Below are 23,626 nucleotides of genomic sequence, written 5' to 3'. Positions count from 1 at the left end.
TGGGTGTTTGTGCAAAGCGAAAAGTTCTGGACGGCCTCCAAGAAGCCCTGATCTTACCCCCTGCGATTTTTTCTTATGGGGGCATGTTAAGGATATGGTGTTTCGGCCACCTCTCCCAGCCACCATTGATGATTTGAAACGAGAAATAACAGCAGCTATCCAAACTGTTACGCCTGATATGCTACAGAAAGTGTGGAACGAGTTGGAGTATCGGGTTGATATTGCTCGAGTGTCTGGAGGGGGCCATATTGAACATCTCTGAACTTGTTTTTGAGTGAAAAAAAACCTTTTTAAATACTCTTTGTAATGACGTATAACAGAAGATTATATTATGTTTCTTTCATTAAATACACATTTTTAAAGTTGTGGTATTCTTTTTGAATCACCCTGTATATTAATGACTTGCCATTCTATATTCACGAAGATGCAAAGCTGGTACTTTTTGCCGATGATACAAGTATAGCTATCACACCCAACAGACAAGAATTAACTGGTGAAACTGTAAACGACATTTTTCAGAAAACCATTAAGTGGTTCTCTGCAAATGGGCTCTCATTAAACTTTGACAAAACACTGTATACACAGTTCCACACAGTAAATGGAATGACACCATTAATAAATATAGACTTTGATCAGAAATCTCTAGCTAAGGTAGAGCTTTCAAAATTTCTAGGTGTATACATTGATGAGAGGTTGAACTGGAAAAAAACACACTGAAGATCTGCTGAAACGTTTGAGTTCAGCTACTTATGCTATTAGAGTCATTGCAAATTTTAGTGATATACATCTCAGTAAATTAGCTTACCACACCTATCCTCATTCTCTGCTTTCATATGGCATAATATTCTGGGGTAACTCATCACTAAGTAAAAGAGTGTTCATAGCACAAAAGCGTGTAATCAGAATAATTGCTGGAGCTCATACAAGGTCATCCTGCAGACACTTATTTAAAGAGCTAGAGAGCTTCACTCTAGCCTCACAATATATATATATTCACTTATGAAATGTGTTATTAACAATCCAAACGAATTCAAAAGTAATAGCAGTGTACATGGCTACAACACTAGGAGAAAGGATTATCTTCACTACTCAAGGTTAAATCTAACTTTGGTTCAGAAGGGGGTAAATTATGCTGTTACAAAAGTCTTTGATCACTTACCTAATAGCCATATAGCATTTGAAAGGAAATTAAAAGAATTTCTTAATGGCAACTCCTTCCACTCATTAGATGAATTTTTGGATATAGTAAGTGGGTAATTTCCCCAACCCCCACAAAAAAATTAAATATTAAGTGTCGTGAAATATTTTGTGTAATGTAATATCTTCTATAGACACCTTTTATTAACCTGACACGTTCCACATCATTACGAAGTGTCGTATTCATGATCAATGGAACCAGTACTAGTCTAATCTAACCTAAATACAGAGGGATGCATAACATATTGACTCCCAACAATCCAGACTGATTGTCTAAGGAATAAGTATCAGTGCTGAACAAATCTTTATTCTTTATTTTTTATTAATGAACAATGTATTTCAAACCTTGTGGGTTCTTCTTCAGGTGCTGCTGTGAATACATGCAGTAAGTGTACTTTTAGCAGTACATTAAAATATTTTTAAAGTATGTTTCAATAGATATGAAAAAACATAGTAACTTAAGAAAATTTTGTTACATGCACAGCAGTTACCAAACAATAATAAAGGAGTATGTTATGACCGTAACCAGCACATGAAGATAAACCCTCAGGGTTTGAAGTGCACTAGTATGAAAACATTGTGACTGAAGATAGATTTTATTAAGCTCTGAACTGTCAGAAACAATCACAGTCATAACTTTCCCAGAAAGATAAGATGAGTAATTATTCTGTCGGGGTTTAAATCCAGAGAACACAGTAATATGTGCATTAATTGTGGTGCAAGAAACTGTAACAGTTACTGTATTCCCAGAGCGTCACTGGGAATGAGATTTTTCATGACTGCCTCATTCTTCCTCTAAGCTCTCTTGTCAGCAACTATAGGAGGATGCGAGGGAATTTCGCCGAATCCAACATAGAGTGGCTCTCAGCTATGCTCTCAATATATGGGAATTGTTTTCTGGAGTTTTGGAACAAACCTTTGGACTGTCCAAAGTTGGAGGCTTTCCTGTGGAGTCACATTAACTTTTCTAGTAATAGTCTGAAAATTATGTAACAAGTTTCTCTGGTGGGCAGCAGCAACAAAAGATAGATCTTATTAGCTGTAGATGAATATGAGTCAATGAAAATGACTGTGAAGATGAAACAGGTAATCACTGACACAGAACCAGCCCGCAGTTAAACAGACAGTTTTAGCATTTCATGTTTTCAGTGCAGTTATTGTGTCATAATACGAGGTTCATTCAAATGAAACCTGGTCAGTGCGTCTACCTTTGCCTTACACGTAAGATGGCACCATGTAACTGCCACGTAACATGGCGCCATCTATTGGTAGAGAGACTGACGCATGCGCACCATTTGATGTTGCGTAGTGCCAGTGTGGTTTCACACCGAAGACAAGGTGGTCACACAAGTTATCGTCCACTACCGAACATGCAGGCGAATAAGCAGGAGCAACAAAGAGTGACTCGATTTTTGGTGGCGGAAGGAGTTGGAGGCTGTGAAATGTATCAACAGACACAGGCAGTGTATAGTGAGTACAGTCCGAGTCGTTCAAGTGTTGTGAAATCGTGCAAACGATTTCTTGAGGGGCGCAAGTTACTGGAAGACGATGCTCGTCCTGGACAGAAATGGTTGCGAAAGTGAATGCTTTAGTCTTGGACAACCACAGAATCACTGTGGATGAGATCCATTGGTTATTGGGTATTACTGTGGGGACTGCCCACACCATAATGCATCAACATTTGAACTTTCTGTGCACAGTGGGTACCCCACCAACTGATCACCGAACAGTGCAATGCTCAAATGGCACTGTCTTTGAGTCATCTACAATGTTATCACGAGGAGGAACACGGCTTTCTGTCACGTATTGTCACAGGTGACGAAACATGGTGTCACCATTTTGAACTGGAAAGAAAGCATCAGAGTAAGCAGTGGAAACATGCAATTTCACCACCTCCAAAGAAATCAAAGGCCGTGCGCACCATTTCTGGTAAGGTCATGATGTCCTCCTTTTTTGACCACAAGGGCCCACTGCTTGTCGAGTTCCTTGAATGGGAAACCACCATCAATGCCCAGTGTTATCACGCCACTTTACAGAACCTTAGACGAGCCATGAAGTCAAAACACTGAGGTATGTTGCCCAATGGCATTATCCTCCTACATGATAATGGTCGCCACACACGGCCAATGTGGTGAAGACGACATTGCAGCAATTTTGGTGGGAAACTGCTGGAATGTATACCGTACAGTCGTGACCTTTCATTGTGTGACTTTCATGTGTTTGGATCTCTAAAACAAACTATTCATGGACATTGATTCACAATGGATGACAAAGTGTGTGACTGGGTCCAGGCCTGGATCTGACAGCAGCCTACTTGCTTCTTCAAGGATGGAACCGACTGGCTAGTGTCACAATGAGAGAAATGTGCCAACAGTTTTGGCAACTATTGTTGAGTTTGTGTACTGTGTATCATTTCTGAGTTGATAAAATCGTTACCATTACTTTACACTAGTGACCAAGTTTCATTTGAATGCCCCTAATTTTATCTGCATGTAATCAATCAGTTTTCTACACCAAGGCTGCCAATTCTTATTGAAAAATATTACATTGTTATAGTAAAGCAGAGTTGACTCAGGTCCCTTGATTAGTAGTTTCCTTGCTGACAATCTTATAGTTAGCACTGTCTATTGTAATCGTGCACATGGTGAAGACCTGAAGCTTGGGACCATGGTACAGACAAATATTTAGGATTTCATTCAGCTAAGAAGAGAAGGGGATTGTTGTAACTTTTTCTTAGACTTCAATGAAAGGACCTATAAATTTTAAAGCTCATGATCCAAGTTTAGCCGTTTCATGTTGTTATCAGCACTGTTCAAGTTTCTGTTTTTAGTGTATACAGCACATGATTATTTGTTGCCTACAAATAACTTATGTTTGTACCTAAAAATTAAAACCACTTCTACTTCCCATTAGTATTTTAATATGCCATATAGGTCCTACATTTATTCTATTTACCTGAGGGAAGTGAGAGTAATGCATGGTCTCTGAGAGCTGCAAGCCAGTAATGTGACAAACTGATTAATTCTGGTTGTACAAGTGTAAGAAGACTTTCTCCACGAAATTCAAATTCACCAAAGTCATCCTCACTTCTGCTTTCATGCATCGTGTCAGATGAAGCAAAACTTGCATCCATTTTCTCTGGTGCTGAGTTATCCCCAACCATGGCAACTATATAAACCTATAACGAAGAAATGCGCAATAAGTACTTTGATCAGATACCACCAAAACTACTTACTTCATTACAGCCAGCAATGACAAAAGAAAATCTGTTCAATTGGAACAGTAAAGAGACAATAGATAATAATTACTATAAATTTCTACCCAAGGATTTGTACGTACAATTCCCTGTTGTTCTACAGTCCCAGTGAGGATTCTACTAAAAGTTGGTTACTGAGAAAAAGTGACAACTACGTATTGATGAATTATGCTGCTCTTACTTCTGCCCATGCTTTGAGGATGGAGAGACGCTCAAGAGTTGCAAGGCTTTCATTGTACAGCTGTGCTGTTCCAGAGTCCTGGTGTAGCTTGGTCAAGCTTGAAACAAGAAGCTGATGAACGCGGCGAAGATCATTGAGGTCTCTTGCGACGCCACTGCCTATCCATGCGCTGCACACTTCACATGCTGCTGCAGTTACATGTGATGGTGTCTCAGGAGCAAATGCTGGTCTCAGTGCAGCACCAACCTGTTGCAAATATGTGGCATCTAAGACTTACTGCACTTGCATAATCATTCAGCATCAAAGTCATCAGAACTCTGTTTAATACCAAACCAACTATAATATTATCATGCAACTTTAAAAGAGCTGCATGCAGCGTACACTATACACACAATTTTATAATGAAATTGTCATTACAATCTTCCCTAAATAAGTAGAGGACACACTACATGTTGTATCCTGTTACAGAGTACCTCCACATCCAGTTTCATAACCATCCTTTTGGTTCTTTGTCCAGTTGCTGATTCTCATTATCTTTATATTTATTTCTCTCTCTACATCCTAAATTATTTCAACTCTGCTTTACAACTATGATATTTTGTTCACACATAATTTACTGCTGTAGCTGCAGTTCTTACCTTGACACCATTTCTATCAAAATGAACAGTTTAAATGGATGGTACTAAAATAGAAACATACATACAAAAAACTTTTACTTCTGTCAATCATATAAAATCGTATAAAAAGGATAGGAGCTTGCTGAACTGTAATACAGAAGAATTTATGTGCTGTGAGCAGAGCTGCTACTGAAATTACCTGCGCTTGAAATTGTTCTAGGAGAAGATGGCCAGGAAATTCTGGCTCTGGGACTTTCGCAAACTTATCAATAATCTCTTGAAGAGTTTTAAGACCTTCTAGTCTCAATGGATCAGAGTCACTGGTTGCTGCCATAAAAGCCATTCTCACAAGGTCAGACAGATGTAGCACCAAGTAATCACCTGGAACCAAAATTAACACTCCAAGTCATTAAGTGAATTATTTTAGATGAATAGCTCAGCTTAGCACACTTGATTAACGGCTGTCAATATCACATGTAGTTATATGAAAATAGTTAATGAACATACACAATTTAGGAGTAAAGGAGACCATTCACCGAATAGAAGAAGCGATGAGTTGTCAATAGGACACACAAAAGGACAGAAAACTTGCTATCTTTCAGAATCGATCCTTTCACGAACTAGAGAAAATTCTCTCTCTCTCTCTCTCTCTCTCTCTCTCTCTCTCTCTCACACACACACACACACACACACACACACACAGTCTTCATGGCAAACCACTAATCTTCCCACCAATATAGAGTAAAATATTAACAAGATGCAAATTACATTACAGTGTGTTACCACAAGGTCTTTACACTATCATATTACTGATCCATTTCTAGGCCAGCAAGTAATTTTCTTTTGGTGGTCAAGTGACATAGTCCAGTGATTACGACACTGGACTCAAATTCAGGAGATCGGTGGTTCAAATCACAATTCAACCATCCAGTTAGGTTTCTGATTTTCCTCTAAATCACAATGACAAACGTCAAGATGGTCCCTATGAAAAGCACACAGTTGACTTAATTCCCTTCCCTTCTTCAGCCTACGAGTGAGCGTCATCTCAAATGCCTTCATCATATGCAATGCCAAAACGTAGGCTTCCAGTGGAATACGAAAGTCTGAAATACTGTCCATTGGGCTTGTGTGTTAAGCAAGTAGAAGAGCATTCAGAGAAGTACAGCATATGATGAACTTTCGTTCATGACCATACAGGGCCCTCAAATTAATGCAGACATTTGTATCAAATACTGTTACTTGGACTATTGGGGGCAAGTCTGAGGAAAAAAGTATGCAGCTAAGGCAAATGTGACAATAGAATAACCAAAATTCCAGATGATAGCACAATCCGAACATACAACCCCATACAGGCTTATAGTACAAGCTCTGAAACTTGCAGATAATTGGTACAGTTGTGTCACTGCATTCTTGAACTGTAGACACCATTTTTCAAATGCTTTGCACATGTTTATCAATGTTATATGATGTGATCAAACACCTGGCATTTCAAGTAATGCCATCTTTAATTAGATCAACCACCTGGAGATGTTAACTGTTGAATTGAGCTTATTCTGGAAAAGCAAGCAGTTGAGTCAATAATAGAAAATCATCTGAAGGCTTTTAAAGGGAGCTTGGCATTCTAACACTCGAATTCCAATACACTTGGGTTTTAGTGACAGCTGTTAATGTCAATAAAAGTTGGATTTGGATGAAATATGACATATACTACTGTAAGATATAGTACTACTTCTCGCATAGATTTTGCATTTATAGTGAAGTTCAGCATCACTGCACAAAATTCACTAATGGGTATGTAGCCACACTGTTCAGGAATGCATCTGCAGTCAATAGTCATCTATTTCATAACATTATATATAATATTGCTTTTGTTAACACCAGACATGTTCAAGAAAAAAGTATATTCAAATTTAAAGAACAGAAACACTATTTACACACACAATGATTATAACACACCATGACTTAAATGATCACAGTACCTCTGTTTTTAGTAAGTTGCATTTCCTTGGCCAATGCAAGATCAAAATGAGCTGCTTTATTGCCCTCACAAGCAATGATAATTCTCCGAACACATTCTGCAGCAAAAACTCTAGTTGGCCATCGGGGTTGAACAGCAGGATGAGTCACCTGGTCATCTTCAGCATGGAACTTTAGTTGGTCATCATCCCCTTCAATATCTTCCCCTTCAGTTGACACAGCCACGTTTATGACTTCTTCTCCTATACTTGATTCTATGGAAAGCAAATGAAGAAATGTGACATTTCAGAAATTACAGTATGGCATATTTGGGGCAAATGGAATAAACTTTTGACAAAATACTTGCATGCCCTTTTTTCTTATTGTGGTGGCTTCATGAAGTAGTTGCAACAGATACACACAAAACAGAGAGGAGAAAATGCATGTATTTAATGAAGCATTCATTCTTACAAAACAAAGCAGAACAGAACAGAACACTAGGAGAAACATATTACTAAGCTTCTCAAATAATTAAGTTTGTTCTTCATAAAATTGATGCCTTATGGCATAATTTTCTGGGGGTGACTCATCACTTAGGAAGAAAGTATTGATTTACAAATGTGACCAATGTGAATAATATGTGGTGTTTCCAACTGCACCTCACCTGCTCAAAGAAACGTTCTGTGCATCCGAATACCATGAGAATAACTTTTATGGGAAAAAATTTAAAAAAATGAGCTTCACATTCAAATAAAAAAAATAGCAGAATAAAAGCAATCTGTTTGAAAGTTCAGATCGTAACACATCAATGAAATCAAAATCTGATACTGGGTAACATACAGCATCATGTTGCTCTATACTACGCACTGTAACATGGTCAGATCCTCTTTGGCATGCTGGACAGAATGTAATCAAGATGTTACTGCTCAAGCATGTCTCTTTCTTTGACAACAGACCTCCTGACATCTTCAAGTGTGTCAGAGATTACCTGAAAAATTGCACTGCAAGTTGAAACTTGTCCAAAGCATGTTCAATTGTCTTCATGTGCTACAGGTCTTTCCAATTCATTCCACTGAAGGTGTTAACAAGGTGGGTGTAGTTTGCTCATTCATTACATTGGCAAAATGCTGACTGTAGAAATGGACTCGGCTGAACCATTGGGACGCACTCCTGAGATGTGCATCGGGCACCTGGTTACCTCAAAACTCTTCTGCATTGATCATCAGACAAATCCTCCAGTCAGCGGTGAACAGAACCCAATGACATTGTTTCATGTTCCATTAGGAGTTTTCCCTTATCCACATTTTTTTGCACACCATTACGCTATATGGTATGTACAGCTGTTGTAATGGAGGAAAAATTCATTGTGTGGGGACTGTTGTGAACTTTCTGGGGCAACACGGTCCTCCAGGTGCCCTCAGAAGGAAGTATGTAGTTTCATTGAACTCTCCTTGGGGTACCAAAGAACTGCAATTTGTTGGTAGTGGTTACCAAGTGGTATTACTGATCATTGGCAACAACCACGAGGCAGATATTCTATGATTAGTGTCTCATAACAGTTTAATGTTCAAGTAGCATTGCTGTGGTATATAACTTTCTTGCCATTAAGTGGCATATGTATACAAGCTGCACTGTCCAGTTCACAACTGCACACACAGTGCTGCCTGCAAGACTGCACTGAGACTGGAGGTATACTTTTACCTCTGTTACTGTGGTGAACAGATTATTGAAAATGAGGTATCCAATTAAAAAACTACGCAGGCCATAAGAGGAGTGCAAATCTTTCTTGGGTATTTTATGTACCTGCTTATGAAATTAATTGTAAATAATCCATTGCAATTTGAGTAATGTACATTACTACAATACTAGAAGAAAAAATTATTTTTTTCATTACTAAAGCTACAAATGGTTCATAAATGAGCTGAACATGTAACAATAAAAATACCACTTGTGCTACAGTGCTCAGGGATGCCAGCCACAACAAGCACAATGGCTATAATGTGCGAGTTGCGGAAAGCTATGCTCACGTGGTCTGTAGCAGTCACACAGGATTTTCAAGTATAGCCCCAGACCACCAGGAGGTGCACCGAAAGCTATGGATCACCAGGTACCTTGTAAGGCAACAGCAAGAAGCCACTGGCTGCATCCCAAGACCACACCTACATATGGTCACAAGTTACTTGATGGCAGCATATCTCTTGCTGGAGAATAAGGAAACCCCAGGAACACTGTGGACAGTTCCTGTCACCAAGATCTAGCCGATTCATGCACTGACTGCTCACAGTCCCTCAACTAAGCTCTCGTCCACGTGCCATCAGTGAAGACAGTGTAATGTTGAGAATCAGGCTTCTCCTTTGGAAAACAGTTCGTCGTGTGTTGGTCATTTCAGTGTTTTGTTCTGGCTCCAGGGACTTAGTTGGAGCCAATTCCACAAAACTGTATTTTGGTTGGAACTGCAGAAGAGGTGGAGTTAATTACTTTGTAATTATAAATTGTGACCAACAGGTTTTGAGAAGGAAAATAAAGAAGCTATTATACTACTACTGGGGCTCTCTCTCAGTCAGAAATAATAAACAGGTTTTGCAACTGGCCCAGTAACATAAAATGTCAGAGGTAACAAAACAAATTTAAAATCTAAACTGGAACTCTCGTTTTATAGATGATTATTTCATTAATACTGTTATTATTTGTAGTATGATAGACATAGATACTTACTTTGAAGGTAAATTTGTGTCTCATTTGTAACTTGAGTAGTGATATATGTTCAAGCTTATTAAAAATAACCCACTTTGCTACTTAAGAAACTGTAAATGGTCAGCATGTTGATATACACAGATGCAAATCATGTGAAGCAAATCATGTATACACAAATTAACTCATTCCATTTCACTTAAATAGAAACTGTGCATGTTATCTATGTAACAAATGAACATAACTTAAAATTGTTTAAGATACGCAGGCTTCAACAGCTGGCATCAGTCTCACTAAAGTCCTTGTGGTGTGCTGTTGCATCATCTTGTATAATTCTTATAATACTTTTTAAACTAGCATCGGGCCGACTTGCAGCAGTCTTTCTCAAGATAAAGACTAATTAACTGGGAAGTGGGTGCTTTAATATACAGCTCTTTTAACAGTGCCACAAGACCAACCACTGATGTCATGCTGTGGCCGAGCGGTTCTAGGCACTTCAGTCTGGAACCATGCTGCTGCTACGGTTGCAGGTTTGAATCCTGCCTTGAGCATGGATGTGTGTGATGTCCTTAGGTTATTTAGGTTTAAGTAGTTCTACGTGTAGAGGACTGATGACCTCAGATGTTAAGTCTCATTGAGCTTAGAGCCATTTGAACTGCTGTCATATTTACTGGATTTTATTGGCCCTAATGTAACATTAGTGGGTGTTAAAAGAGAGGCGTGGGGGGTGAGGAACACCTATAGCAAACTATTTTCATGTTGCCGACAACTGGTATCCTGCTACAAATTGGCAACAAGCTTCTGAGGGCTGTGTTTTTCTGCTGTTACTTGGGGAGAAACAATGTCAGTTGTGCATTTGTTGTTTGTTTAGCCAATCAAGGTAGTGTCCAGTGAGGCCACCTCACTGCTGCTTTTAATTTTTCAATATGTATCACAGCTGCAAAATCAGATCTGCAGATGAGTTACCCTCCTAAAATTTCAACTCATTACAAGATTTCAGAAGAGGAGGTGGTTTGAGGCAGTGAAATGAACAGTGTCAGGAGTGAGTTTCTGCTACATACCCTGGTGTCTAGTCTCTTAAGGCAATTTAATGAGATTTTTTATTGTAGCCACATTCCAGTCTTTTCTACTTCTTCATTCAAATTGGGCTCTGACTTATGATATCATACCTGATGAAACAGCCATAGCATAGACTAAACATGGTCTAAAAGAGATGTCTCTTTTTCAAATGATAATGTCATTCAGTTTTATACTTGTTGGTACTGTGTCAGATTTACTCCTGTTTGTCCTGGTGTTTACTTTTATTGGCAATAGAATTTAAAAATTATTTACACTCTACACCATCATAAACACTTTTAACAGTTAATAATTCTTCTCCAACTGTAACATGTTACTTTATTATCAGCAATTATACCTGTAAAATGTTTTGCCTGTGTTCAGGAGATGAGAATTGTCACATAAAAGTGTTTCTTCTGATGGTGTCTAAGCAGCTGACTATTACTTTACAACTGCTGATGCAAAATATTACTTCAATTACTTCTCCAACAGGCCACTGCATTCTTTAACTATTCACATAAGTCATATTTTAAAAGCAAATAATCAGATGTACCTGTAGCAACTGTAAGGACATCTTTACACAGTGAGAGCCACTGTGACAAATTTTCTGCTGCCATTACTTGCAGCATGCTTGTCAATGAGTCATGGATATCTTTGATAAGATGACCATCAGTCTCTGCATCCAACATGGAGAACAGCACACCTGGTAAGCCACTCTCTGTTATCACCAATCCTAAAGAAATAAAATGCACAGAATATTTACATTTACATGCTTTATTAAAATGAGAACAGTACTGTTTGTGTGTTTTATTCACAATGAACTATCGAGTAGTCAATAACAGAAGCACAACCAAGGCCAAGTACAGAACCTGTAGTAGTTGCACACTACAAAAACTACTCAAGATTACTGATAAAAGTTATTAAAAAACCAAGGAACATGCACATTATGTCACAAATCAGTAACTCCAACAACAGACTGAAGGCTATATGGAAACAAGAGACTGAACAACAAGCCACAAAACAGGATAACATCATTATTGAATTAAATAGAAGGGCTATAAACAATGAGTCTCAGGTTGCAAATATGTTTGATAAAAAGTTCTGAAATATAGTAGGAAATATAGGGACAGAAAGTTCAAGAGAAAAATCACAGAGATATGTTGAAAAAGCAACTCTCATAAAATTCAATTACATGAATTTATCACAAACTTCTCTTCCTGAAATTAAGGAAATTTACATTTTTCCATTATACATATAAAACATTCTCGGTATTCTTGCCACGTCAGTTCTGGATAAAATCTCGAGCTTTCGATGATTACCTCCATCGTCATCGTCAGGAGCCGACTGTCTTCACTGCTGCTGCGGTAGCCTCTATATAGCCTGAAGAAGGCTTCTGATTGGCCGGCTTGTGATTGGTTAGCGATTATGTACTGTTGTCGCAGATGGTGTCACTGTGTGCGCTGGTGGCGCCACCGCTTCCGTTTCAACGTAAACCTTGGAAGGAACATCTCTGCTGCTTCTCTGCATCAAGCACTCATTTCCATGCACAGCTCGATGGTATCCGCTATCGTGGTTAAAGTTATTTTGGCTCATTCTTATATCAACAGCCTCCTTAATAACAGAATCCCAGAACGTCGAGGCATGGGACAGAATTTTAGTTTCATCGAACAATATTTTATGTTTGTTCGTGAGGCTGCGCTCCGCAATTGCCAATTTCTCCAGTTCTCTACTTTTAATATGGTGTTGGTGTTCTGCACAGCGGTCGGAAGAGGTACGAATCGTCTAACTTAAAGAATTGCTTCCACACTCACAGGGTATATTATGGTGCACACGATATAAAGGCACGTTCTCCAAAAGAAGGAAATGTGAAAATGCTGCACACTCACAGGATGAAACACCGATTGCGGTTCTTCCTTTTTGTGGCGCGATTTCCAGCAAAATAGGAAGATACCTGCATAGACGAGGCATAAGACCGATTTTTTGTCCTCTTAAGAAAATTAAGAGATGATATGCCCTGTTAAGGACAATCACGGCCTCAGGGTCTCTGGAGTTTATAATATACCCTGTGAGTGTGGAAGCAATTATATAGGTCAGACGATTCGTACCATTTCCAACCGCTGTGCGGAACACCAACGCCATATTAAAAATAGAGAATTGGAGAAATCGGCAATTGCGGAGCACAGCCTCACGAACAAACATAAAATATTGTTCGATGAAACTAAAATTCTGTCCCATGCCTCCACGTACTGGGATTCTGTTATTAAGGAGGCTGTTGAAATACGAATGGGCCAAAATAACTTTAACCGCGATAGCGGATACCATCCAAGCTGTGCATGGAAATGAGCGCTTGATGCAGAGAAGCAGCAGAGACGTTCCTTCCAAGGTTTACGTTGAAACGGAAGCAGTGGCGCCACCGGCGCACACAGTGACACCGTCTGCGACAGCAGTACGTAATTGCCAACCAATCATAAGCTGACCAATCAGAAGCCGTCTTTCGGCTATATAGAGGCTACCACAGCAGCAGTGAAGACAGTCAGCTCCTGACGATGACGATGACGATGGAAGTAATCGCCGAAAACTCGAGATTTTATCCAGAACTGATGCGGAAAGAATACCGAGAATTATTTTATATATAAGTGCCGTCATGAAAAACTTGGTTCCCATATTTCCATTATACATTTTTCCAAAAATAGAAGCTCATCTGTTTTTGATGGTGTTTCCAATAGATTACTAAAGGTTTGTTTCCATATAATAAGCCCAGTCTCATCTGAAATATGTGATGCATCATTAACTCAAGGTACCTTTCCAGAGAGACTGAAATATGCCATTATCAAACCCAGCTTCAGGAAAGGTGCTGACATCATTTTCAAAATTTTTTGAGAATTGATGTATTCTAGAACAGCATCTCACCTTAGCAACAATGATATCTTCAGCAAATCACAGTTTGGGTTTTAGAATGGTTGCTCTGCTGAGAATGTCATTGACATGTTCATTCACCAGATTTTACAGGCATTAAATAATAAAATAGCATCAGTCGGTATTTTCTGCAACTGATCTAAGGCATTTGACTGTGTGAATAACAGTATTATCCTCAATAAGTGGAAGCTTTATGGGCTTCATGCTAGAGCCAAACAATGGATAATGTGATAGCTAACCAAAAGAATGCAAAAAGTTGTACTTAGTAACTCAAGCAACGTAATCAGGGCAAATTATTCTGACTGGAGAGATATAATGTTTGGGGTTCCCCAAGTCTCAATCTTAGGCCTGCTGCTGTTCCTTATACATGTAAACAATATTCCATGTAATATACAACAGGCAGATATGACAAAAGTATTGTAATCAATCCAAGCATACATATAGCAACAGAAGAAATAGTAAACAATATTCTTAAAAGTATCATTCATTTGTTTTCTGCAAATGGCCTCACTCTCAGTTTTAGAAAGAAGCAACATATTCAGTTTCTCACACCTACAGGAACTACACCAATGATACATTTAACACATGGCGAGGAAATAATAAATAAGGTTGAAACTTCTATATTCTTAAGTGTCCATTCTGGTATCCCGGGAGAGTGAGTCTGAAAGTTCACTGGAAGGTATGGAACTGAACGACAGCCACTAGACAGTACTGCTAAATTTGCGGGCGTAGTGCAAATGCTGCTGTGAGAACACTCCACTTTGTCAGTCTGTCAGCACCTGTGGCTGCCCTTAAAAGCCAGTTGCACAGCAGCTCGGCAGTCAATCGTGATTTCTCTGCACTACTGTATTGATCTCACTACACATCATTGTCTTTGTTCGGAATTCGCTACATCTTTGATTTTTTTCTCTTCAATTACTCACTGGGCCTGTTAATCTTCTACACTATCTCTGTTAGTTGTCTTCCTCTTGTTGTTATTCATCTGTTTACTCTGTGGCAGCTCACTGTGAGACCCTCAGCCGGTCAGCCTGTTTCTACTGGTTCTCGAGCAATTCCCGGTCTAGTCCAATTTCATTACTAAAACTGGCGATATACTAAATGGTTAGTGGCATCCCATGGATATAAGGCTCATGCTCCTTGTGGAACAGCAACAACTTCTCCTGCAACATCAGTTCAACAGCAGATTCGAAAACAGCAACAGCACCACTGGCAACAGAAGGAGCTGCTCCGGCAGCAAATTCAGTTTTAAAAAGGATCAGCTACATGTTCAGGGTATCCAACCCCTCTAGGCTATGGTCACTTCCCAGCCAGAGAGCCATCCACCTGTATTTTTGCCATTAAGCGAAGCCAAAGAGGGTTGGGACATGTATTTTCAGTGGTTGAAACACCACCTCTCCTCGTAGGTTTCCGATGATGCTCTCCAACTGTCACTCTTCCTTTCTTGGGCTTCCCGGCAACATTTTTCTTTCTAAAGAAGTTGACTCCAATCTCAAATCTTGTAGTGCTAATGTTTGAGGAGATGTGTTTGTTGCTGTTGAATTATTATTCACAACAATTAAATGTGGTTACATCATGCCTCTAGTTCCATCAGCACCATAAGCAACCTCGTCAGTAATACCACTTGTGGGTGACAGATTTGGGAGGGCTGAGTTGACATTAGGATTTCACTTGCAAAACCTAATATGCAAATTCTTTGTTCCTTTATGCAGCAGTCCAATTAGTTCCTGATCTGGAAGGATGCATTGCTGCAATCAAATTCAACAACCCTTCCTTGGACAAAAAACTTGAAAATTGCTCACTCTTTTGACATTGCACAGTCAATGAATGCCTCATGGCTTGCCCACACGTATCAGTGGTCCAGTCACCACCTAGGGGCAGACTCTTAAGTGTTTTTCCCGACAGCAGCATCATAATTCATCGATTTTGGACATGTCAATGGCCTCCGAACAGCCAGTCACACCCCATCAGCACAAATGATGGGGTCTCTTGTCATGTCCTGACTGTTTCACATCAAACTTACATATGGAATGTCATGATCACTGAATGCATTGCACCCATTATGGGAAAGATGGGCCTCTCCTAATGTCTGTCATAAACCATCAGGATGGTTGGATCCTACTCCTCGCAGGCATTGAATGACGCTGCATGAACTTAAGGCACTTGTTCCCTATGGCAATCCTTCTGCTACTACGCTGTCTATCATTTTCATGACTGCGTACCATTTTTAGGTGGGCAAAGGAGCTACCATTTCCTTAATAAATCTCCACATGTATGCTCATCTTGGTTCTCCTGATTTTGCCCCACCCTCTTGAACATTTATCGCTTATTATAACTGTTTGATTCCTCTCTGTGATCAATTCATAGTGACTGCTGACTACAAAAAGTTCACATGACTGATAACCCTGTGCTCAAGTCAATTGGCCGGCAACATTTTTGGTCTGGATGACTTCTCATTCTTTGAATTCTCCATCACTGTGAAGTTGAGGTTGTTTCTGACACCTCTGTGCTACTTTTCTTTGAACGTGTATTTGAACCTGGTTTGAGATGTGTCACAGACTTCCAGGCGCGTATCTCATTGCATCCAGACACAGTGCCCCACTTCTGTCAAGCACAGGAACTCTATCACCTCCATGACACTGGGCTGGCAGAACCTGTTGAAACCAGCACTCGAGCCAAACATCTGGTATAGGTCAAGAAACTCAATGCATCCCTCCAGCTGTGCAGAGACTTTAAATCCACAGTCAGTACCCCGGCACAGGTGGAAATCTACCCCATGCCATATCCAGGTGACCCCCTCACAAGGATTGTTGGAGATGATATTTTTACTAGATAGACTTTCCTGATGCATATTTGCAAATTCCACTGGGTGAGAAATCATAGTGCATTATGGTCATCAACACTTCCTCTGGCTTATACAAATCCAAACAATTATCCTTTGGGACCTCTTCTACTCTGGCAATCTTTAAGAGTTAGAACAGTTAACAATGTCTGTCCCTGCTTGTAATAATTACGTCAATGACTTAACTGCCACAGGTACTATCATCAGAACCATATGCATCTCTGCACCCTCCTTACTACATTGCATGAAGCAGGGCTCAAAGTGCTTCCTACACAAATGTCAGTTTCTTCAGAACCAAGTGGAATATGATGCACACTTTCTTAACAAAGAAGGGATCCAGCTCCCTGACTGCAATGTTTCTGCTACAGACTCTCCACCCTGCCCCTCAACCCCCTAAACTTACAGGAGCTGCAGGCTTTTTTTTAGGAAAGCTGAATTATTATTCCAAGTTCCTCCCACAAGCAGTATGCATTATGCACCTGCTCAACCAGTTGTGGAAGGAGTGTGTTCGGTGCAGATGAACAGCTGCCTGTAAACATGCTTTCACATAGCTGAAGCATCTGCTGCCTTACACCCTTTCCTCCATCATGTCTCCCGGTTTTGGTTACTGTTGCTTCCCCTTATGGCATTAGTGCAGTGCTCGTACTTATGATTGATGACAGCACTGAGCAACCAATTGCTTATGCGTCAAAGAAGCTGACACCCACTCAAAAGAACTACTTGCAGTTCAGAAAGAAAGCTTTGGTGATTATCTTTGGCATTAGGAAGTTCCATATTTACCTATTTGGGATCAAGTTTACCCTCGTAACAGACCACAAACCACTGGTAGCACTCTTTGGGCCATGGTCGAGGCTTCTGGAGTGAATGGCACAATGGCTCCAATGTTGGGCACTTTTCCTCATCTCCTACAATTACACCATTAATTATATGGCACAACACACAAATGTGGATGCTCTCTCTCTCATCTGCCCTCAGAACCATACCAACAGGAAATCTCCTGTCTCCACATCAATGTGGGATGATAGCACCCAGTTTCTCATCATAGTTATTCTCATCACTGCTGACACATGTCATGACCCTGTCTTGTGGCACATCACATGCTCCACGGGTAGCACACTTATTTTACCAAGTCCGCCGATCCAAATTTCCAGATCTGGGCTCACCTCTCCCACCATCTGTCAGTCGTCTCCGGTGTTCTCTTGCTTGACACAGAAGTGGATAATCACCATGTCATCATCCTGCTTACCCTATGCCCTCATGTTTTGTAACTGTTCCATTGTGAGTATTGTAGTATGTCACAGATGAAAGCCCTCACAAGGCAACATGGCTATTGGCCAGGACTCAACAAAGATGTGGAGGCCATGGTGCACAGCTGCTCTACTTGTGCCTGGCACTAGGCTGCTCTGCAACAGTCTTTGATTCCCTAGCCTGCCCCTGTTACCCCAAGGACTGCATTCATTTGGACTTTGCTGGCCCCTTTTTGGGCTCTATGTGGCTCATTGTCATGGGTGCTTATTGTAACTAACCACATGTAGTCAGGATGGTGTCTACCATCACTGACACCGCACTTAATGCGCTCGTCCACATTCTAGCCATCGATGGGCTTCCCTGCATCATCGTGTCGGACAATGGGCCTCAAATCAGGTTGACAACTTTCAAACAGTTCTGCACCTCCAATGGCATCAGGCACCAGTTCTGTCTGCCATTTGACTTGTCCTCCAATGGTGAGCCAGAGCACATAGTGCAAACATTTAAACAACAAACGTTAAAAGCAGTGGACACTTCCACCACCACAGCTGCACTGACAATGTTTCTGAACACCTACAGGACCAACCCTGTCCACAACCATGGCCCAGCAGAGCTCCTCCGTGGGTTATAGCCATATACTCTCTTTCATCACCTGGCCCAGCAGCCCACGGAACCCCAGATCCAGTAAGCTGGGTGCTTTCTGCTGGGCTCCACTGCTTGGGCATGCTCATACAGGACAAAACTCTTGTGGATGCTGACCATGGTGGTTGCCCTCCATGGGCAGTGCCTCATGATGGTTAACACTCTGGAGGGTCTGTCTGTCCATCTGCACCTACTGACTGCACCACCACTGCCAGTTCAATTGGACCTGGAACACCATCCCTTGGCACTCACTCAGATGGGTACAACCTGGGCCCCAGGGCACCAGCAGCAGTTTGCACGGATACAGGGATGGAACTGGAGATCTCGGTGCAACTTCTGTCCTCTTGGCCTTTGTCACCCACACTATCCTTGTCCACTCTGAAATTTCTTCCCGCCAGAAAGTGATCTGTGCCAGGACTCCACCTGCACCATCAGTTCACCTTCCCAAGCATCACTCTAGGAACTTTTGGCCCTATGCATCCATTATTTAAGACACATCATCAGCAAAATGCATGTCTTTCTGATCCAGTAAACATGAAGTTTCCAGATACAGAGCAAGCTCTAGAGAAAAGGTTTAATTCAATATGAACAATTCATTACAAAAAAATATAACTTAATAAATAATTTTTAAATCAACAGACAAACTTGTTACTACTGCAGATGTTGCAGTAGACTCATATTACAAGCCTCTACTACCTAACAACAAAACCAATTTAAAATAGTCACTGCAACAGAATGAGTTACTGTTTACCTTCTACTACATTGGTCTCTCGATTCTCATTGGCCAAAGTCATTGCGTGTTCACACACTTCTTTTGCTTCTCGTTGTGCCAACTGGCGCAAGCAAGAAACTGCTGCTTTACGTAGGAGAAGGTGATTGCTTGACAAAGTCCTCTGTAAAATATTTCACAGGTATTATTGCACCATAAACAGAACAATTAGTGACAAAGACACATATATAAGAAGAAACATCATCAACAGAATAAAGGAAACACTCACACAGAGGGTAGGGACAAGAGATGAGAGATTAACATGCCGTGGTGCAAAGAGATGCAGCTGCTGGAGGCAAGATGTAGCTTCAGCCTGCACTAAGGGATCTTGATGATCTTGCATAATAGCACAGGCACAAAGAAATGATGACCGTGCCATGCATATTGATGTTGTGTTGCCTATAAAACAAAGGTTGTTCTAAGTTAGCAACTGAAATTACAACTCATATATACCGTAAAAATAAGATTATAAAGTTAATTATAGTAACATGTGTAACACCTACCCTGGAGTTCCGGTCCAACAGTTGTTATTAACGCTGATAAAACTTTCCCAATGCACTGGTGAACATCAACATAGGTTTGTGGTACATTAAGCAATAATTTTAGAGCAAGTGACAAAGTTGGTTCAACATATCCGCGGAACATTGGACCTCCAGAGTCAGCAATTAGGGCCAAAGCATGAAGTGACCAAACCTTGGAAAAAGAATTTTATGATTATGAACATGAAGAACTGTACAAACATATTATTACTGTTTATCATCTGCCTTGTCTCTTTCAGATTAAGTGTACAGCGGTAAACAGAAAATAAATCAACATGACAGACACACATGTTAGATATATGGGAAACATCCAGTAACTCAGTACTTGTTTCTAGGTTATGTATAGTCAATAATTAATTAATTGAATCAAAAGAAGAAGAAAAAACACCACAGACAAATGTCAGTCATTATTTAATAATATATATATTGGAATAGCCATAAAAATAAATGTCTGATGATGAAGAACTTCTCTACAAACAATCAGTATTATTTCTGGAGTCAAGGGGAGGCCTCACACACATTTTCATGAACACTACTTTTTATGTTTTATTGCCAACTAACAAAGTTTTATAACTAACAGTTTATGACTGGTGCTGTACATACCTGAACAACAGGGGAGGTGGTATCTTGTGCCAATGCCAGTAAAATGCTGACACTGGTGTTCAGGTGTTGGTTTGAACCCATACCACCAACATACCGGTGCAGACATCCCAATGCCAGGGAATGGCCAGTTCGTGAAGCAACATCTCGTGCTGATTTCAGCCGGTCAAAACTTGTCTGTGCTAGTTCTGCAGTAAAGCGTGCATCAGCCACTACTTGCGCCATTCGCCCCAGTGATTCACCAGCTGCACACCTCAGCACTGGGTTACTGCTTGTCAGTGTGCCCTGCAAGCAACAGTAGATGCTCTAATTACATACACATATTTTAAGTAGCCAGGCAAAAAATCTTACCTTGTACCAGAGACACACTGTACACATTTATTTTTTATTTTGTTACAATCACCCCAAGTTTCAGTCACAAAACTGAATGATATGTTGAGCAATATTTAATTAAATTAATTGTTGGCCACTGGTCACAATGTTTTTGAAAGTTGCCCCTTTGATTATCATAGTACAATAATTATCTGACTATTTTTCCATCTGTTCTACAGGATAGCTGACACTTACGGAAATGAACACACTCCCCTGAAATATCTGACACATTTAACTGTTGATAACCATAGATTGATCTCCCAGTAACAATCTAAAATCATGAAAAAAGATCTACAATGAATAGTGAAGATTAAATGCTACATAATAAATAATTTCAAAATCTTGCAGAGATTCGGCCCATCTCTGTTAAGTAAAAATATTAGCAGAAAATACTTATCACAAACATTTACAAATATTTTTGAATGTTTCTCACAATTATTAAACTTGTAGCTGATTTCTTAACTTCTTCTTGGCCAAGAGAAGTCTTTGTTTCATTAAGACCTTTGAGACCACTCAGCACTGCTGTGAAAACATTCATTTGTACTGCCTCCTGTCTCGATGATTTAGCATGACGGATACATTCAGCAAAGTGATCCAGCATCTGCAGTCGGTGTTTATTTGCCACTCTTGGAAAAATTTGCCCAAACAAGACAACTGAAGCATCTATTACTGCAACTCCAAGGGGTAATGGGCCAGGTACGAGTTCACCCTGTGGACAAAAAATATCATTCAGTATGCGGATAGGCTTGAAAGAAAATAAATCACTAAAGGATACAATAGCTTTCTGAATGCAGAGTTATTCCAAATTGTTGTGAGCCACAGCTGTTTAAGAGCTATGTATGAAAGTGTAAACAGCACTGCGAACTCAAGCTTTATATCTGTAAATCAGTGTAATTATTGAAAACAAAACTTTTAATAATCTGAATAATGGTTCTGTGAAAGTCTAGCTTACCTAAAATCAAATTATCACAAGTTATGCCTAATTAATGTGCCTGTTGAACACAACTGTGTAGAAATCATCAGAGGCGCTTATTGGAATGGGACAGGAAGTTGCCTTAATAACTTGTGTCTGGAAGTACACTCTTTACAGTGGTTTTAAAGACTATAGACATAGATGTAGAATGAAGTCACAGGAAACCAGTACATTTACAATACAGGAGGTCACCAAGTTGAAGTCACATGCAGTAAAAGGAATATACTGAGCACAGTCAATGAAACATATCTGCCAAGCTATATACTATCTTCTCTAATTCTATGGGTATGTTAAAACTACAAATGTTTTAAGCAAATATGTCACAAAAAATATCCTTTTCAAGAACTGTCACAAAACTGGCCAGCTGATAGTGCCAACTCTCTTTATTATCTACTTGTCAACTATTTTATACCTGGTGGACGGTCACTTTCTGACAAGAATAAAAATTACATATTATTTAGAGGGGAGACTTTCTGACCCAAACAAGGTTAATTCCAAAACCAAAATGGCAATAACATCTATTATGAAGCTCCAGTATACAATTAAGGAAGGTCACTGTACATAATGAATGGATTCCACTTGAAAACACTGGAATCTGTCACAAGCTTCAAATAACTTGAAGGCAGATACCACACTCCGATTTACTGGGAGAATCCCTAGGAAGTGTGATTATGCACCAAAGAGGTCACTTACATAAACCATGTTCAATCAATTCTTAGGTATTGTTCTTCAGACTGGGACCATTACCATATAGCAGTAATGGAAGAGAACGCTCAAGAAGCTGCAATGTAGGCATTGCAAGAAACATGATTCTCACAAAATTTCACATGAAAATGGGTCAAAAAACATGTTACATAATCTCATGTAATGACCACAATGCTATCATATAAGAAATTAGAGCTCATACAGAAGGTTAGCGACAATCTAATTTTCTGTGTACCCTCCTTTAATGGAATAGGAAGAAGGGGAATGATATTAGTCTTCAATGTACTCTCTATGATGGCTCATGCAATATGATGTAGATGGAGTTAAATATGCAGCCTCAAACTCAATCTAAAGGAGTGTAACTTCATTACAAACAGTTGTGGAACACACACCCTTGACTACTTAACCTGTGGGACAACCATTCACAGCAGGAAATGTGTTCCTCTGAAAACAGACATATTGAACTGGAAAACTACTATCCTCATATTTACTTGCAGCCACCGAGGTAGAACATGTGCATCATGGATCAGGCTGACCAGCCAACTAAATATGAATTCCTACGAAAATATCATACTTGTTCAGAAATGACAGCATAATAATAATGATTGTGTTATAGTCTTGAAAACAGGATGTAAGATGAACATCAACAAAAGCAAAATAAGGATAATTCAATGTAGTTGAATGAAATTAGGTGATACTGAGGGAATCAGATTAGGAAATGAGACACTTACAGCAGTAGATGAGTTTTGCTATTTGGGAAGCAAAATAACTGATGATGATCAAAGTAGTGAGGATATAAAATGTAGACTGGCAATGGCAAGAAAAGCTTTTTTGAAGAAGAGAAATTTGTTAAAATGAAGTATAGATTTAAGTGTCAAGAAGTCCTTTCTGAAAGTAGGAGGGCCATTATTTTTTCCAACCTCCTATCACTTAGAAAAGAAGGTACGCGAACGGCAGAAAGTGGACATGTGCTGTAGGCTACTGCGTAACTCTCGCACTACACACTCCGTCATTGCTGACCTCAAGGCATCAGTCTGCGTGGCACTACAGCCACATAAACATGGCTGCG

At 39.8% G+C, this 23,626-nt stretch overlaps 1 protein-coding gene across 1 annotated transcript in view; it reads right to left on the bottom strand.

Annotated features, from left to right (window-relative positions):
- The window catches only part of LOC124554778 (HEAT repeat-containing protein 5B), a 475,467-nt gene that overhangs the window by 60,965 nt on the left and 390,876 nt on the right, over nt 1-23,626 (bottom strand). The window contains exons 20-29 of the mRNA XM_047128424.1: nt 21,313-21,588; nt 20,511-20,792; nt 19,872-20,061; nt 19,598-19,767; nt 19,351-19,492; nt 11,508-11,687; nt 7,231-7,482; nt 5,451-5,632; nt 4,635-4,880; nt 4,153-4,375 (exon numbers count right to left, since the gene is read on the bottom strand). Of these exons, the coding sequence (XP_046984380.1) occupies nt 4,153-4,375; nt 4,635-4,880; nt 5,451-5,632; nt 7,231-7,482; nt 11,508-11,687; nt 19,351-19,492; nt 19,598-19,767; nt 19,872-20,061; nt 20,511-20,792; nt 21,313-21,588 (2,143 nt within the window). The remainder of the gene's footprint in view (nt 1-4,152; nt 4,376-4,634; nt 4,881-5,450; nt 5,633-7,230; nt 7,483-11,507; nt 11,688-19,350; nt 19,493-19,597; nt 19,768-19,871; nt 20,062-20,510; nt 20,793-21,312; nt 21,589-23,626) is intronic.

This window comes from Schistocerca americana, chromosome X, assembly GCF_021461395.2.
Source record: "Schistocerca americana isolate TAMUIC-IGC-003095 chromosome X, iqSchAmer2.1, whole genome shotgun sequence".
In the NCBI taxonomy this organism is placed as follows: domain Eukaryota; kingdom Metazoa; phylum Arthropoda; class Insecta; order Orthoptera; family Acrididae; genus Schistocerca; species Schistocerca americana.
Note: the sequence above shows the minus strand (reverse complement) of the source record. Positions and strands in the feature narration are given on the sequence as shown.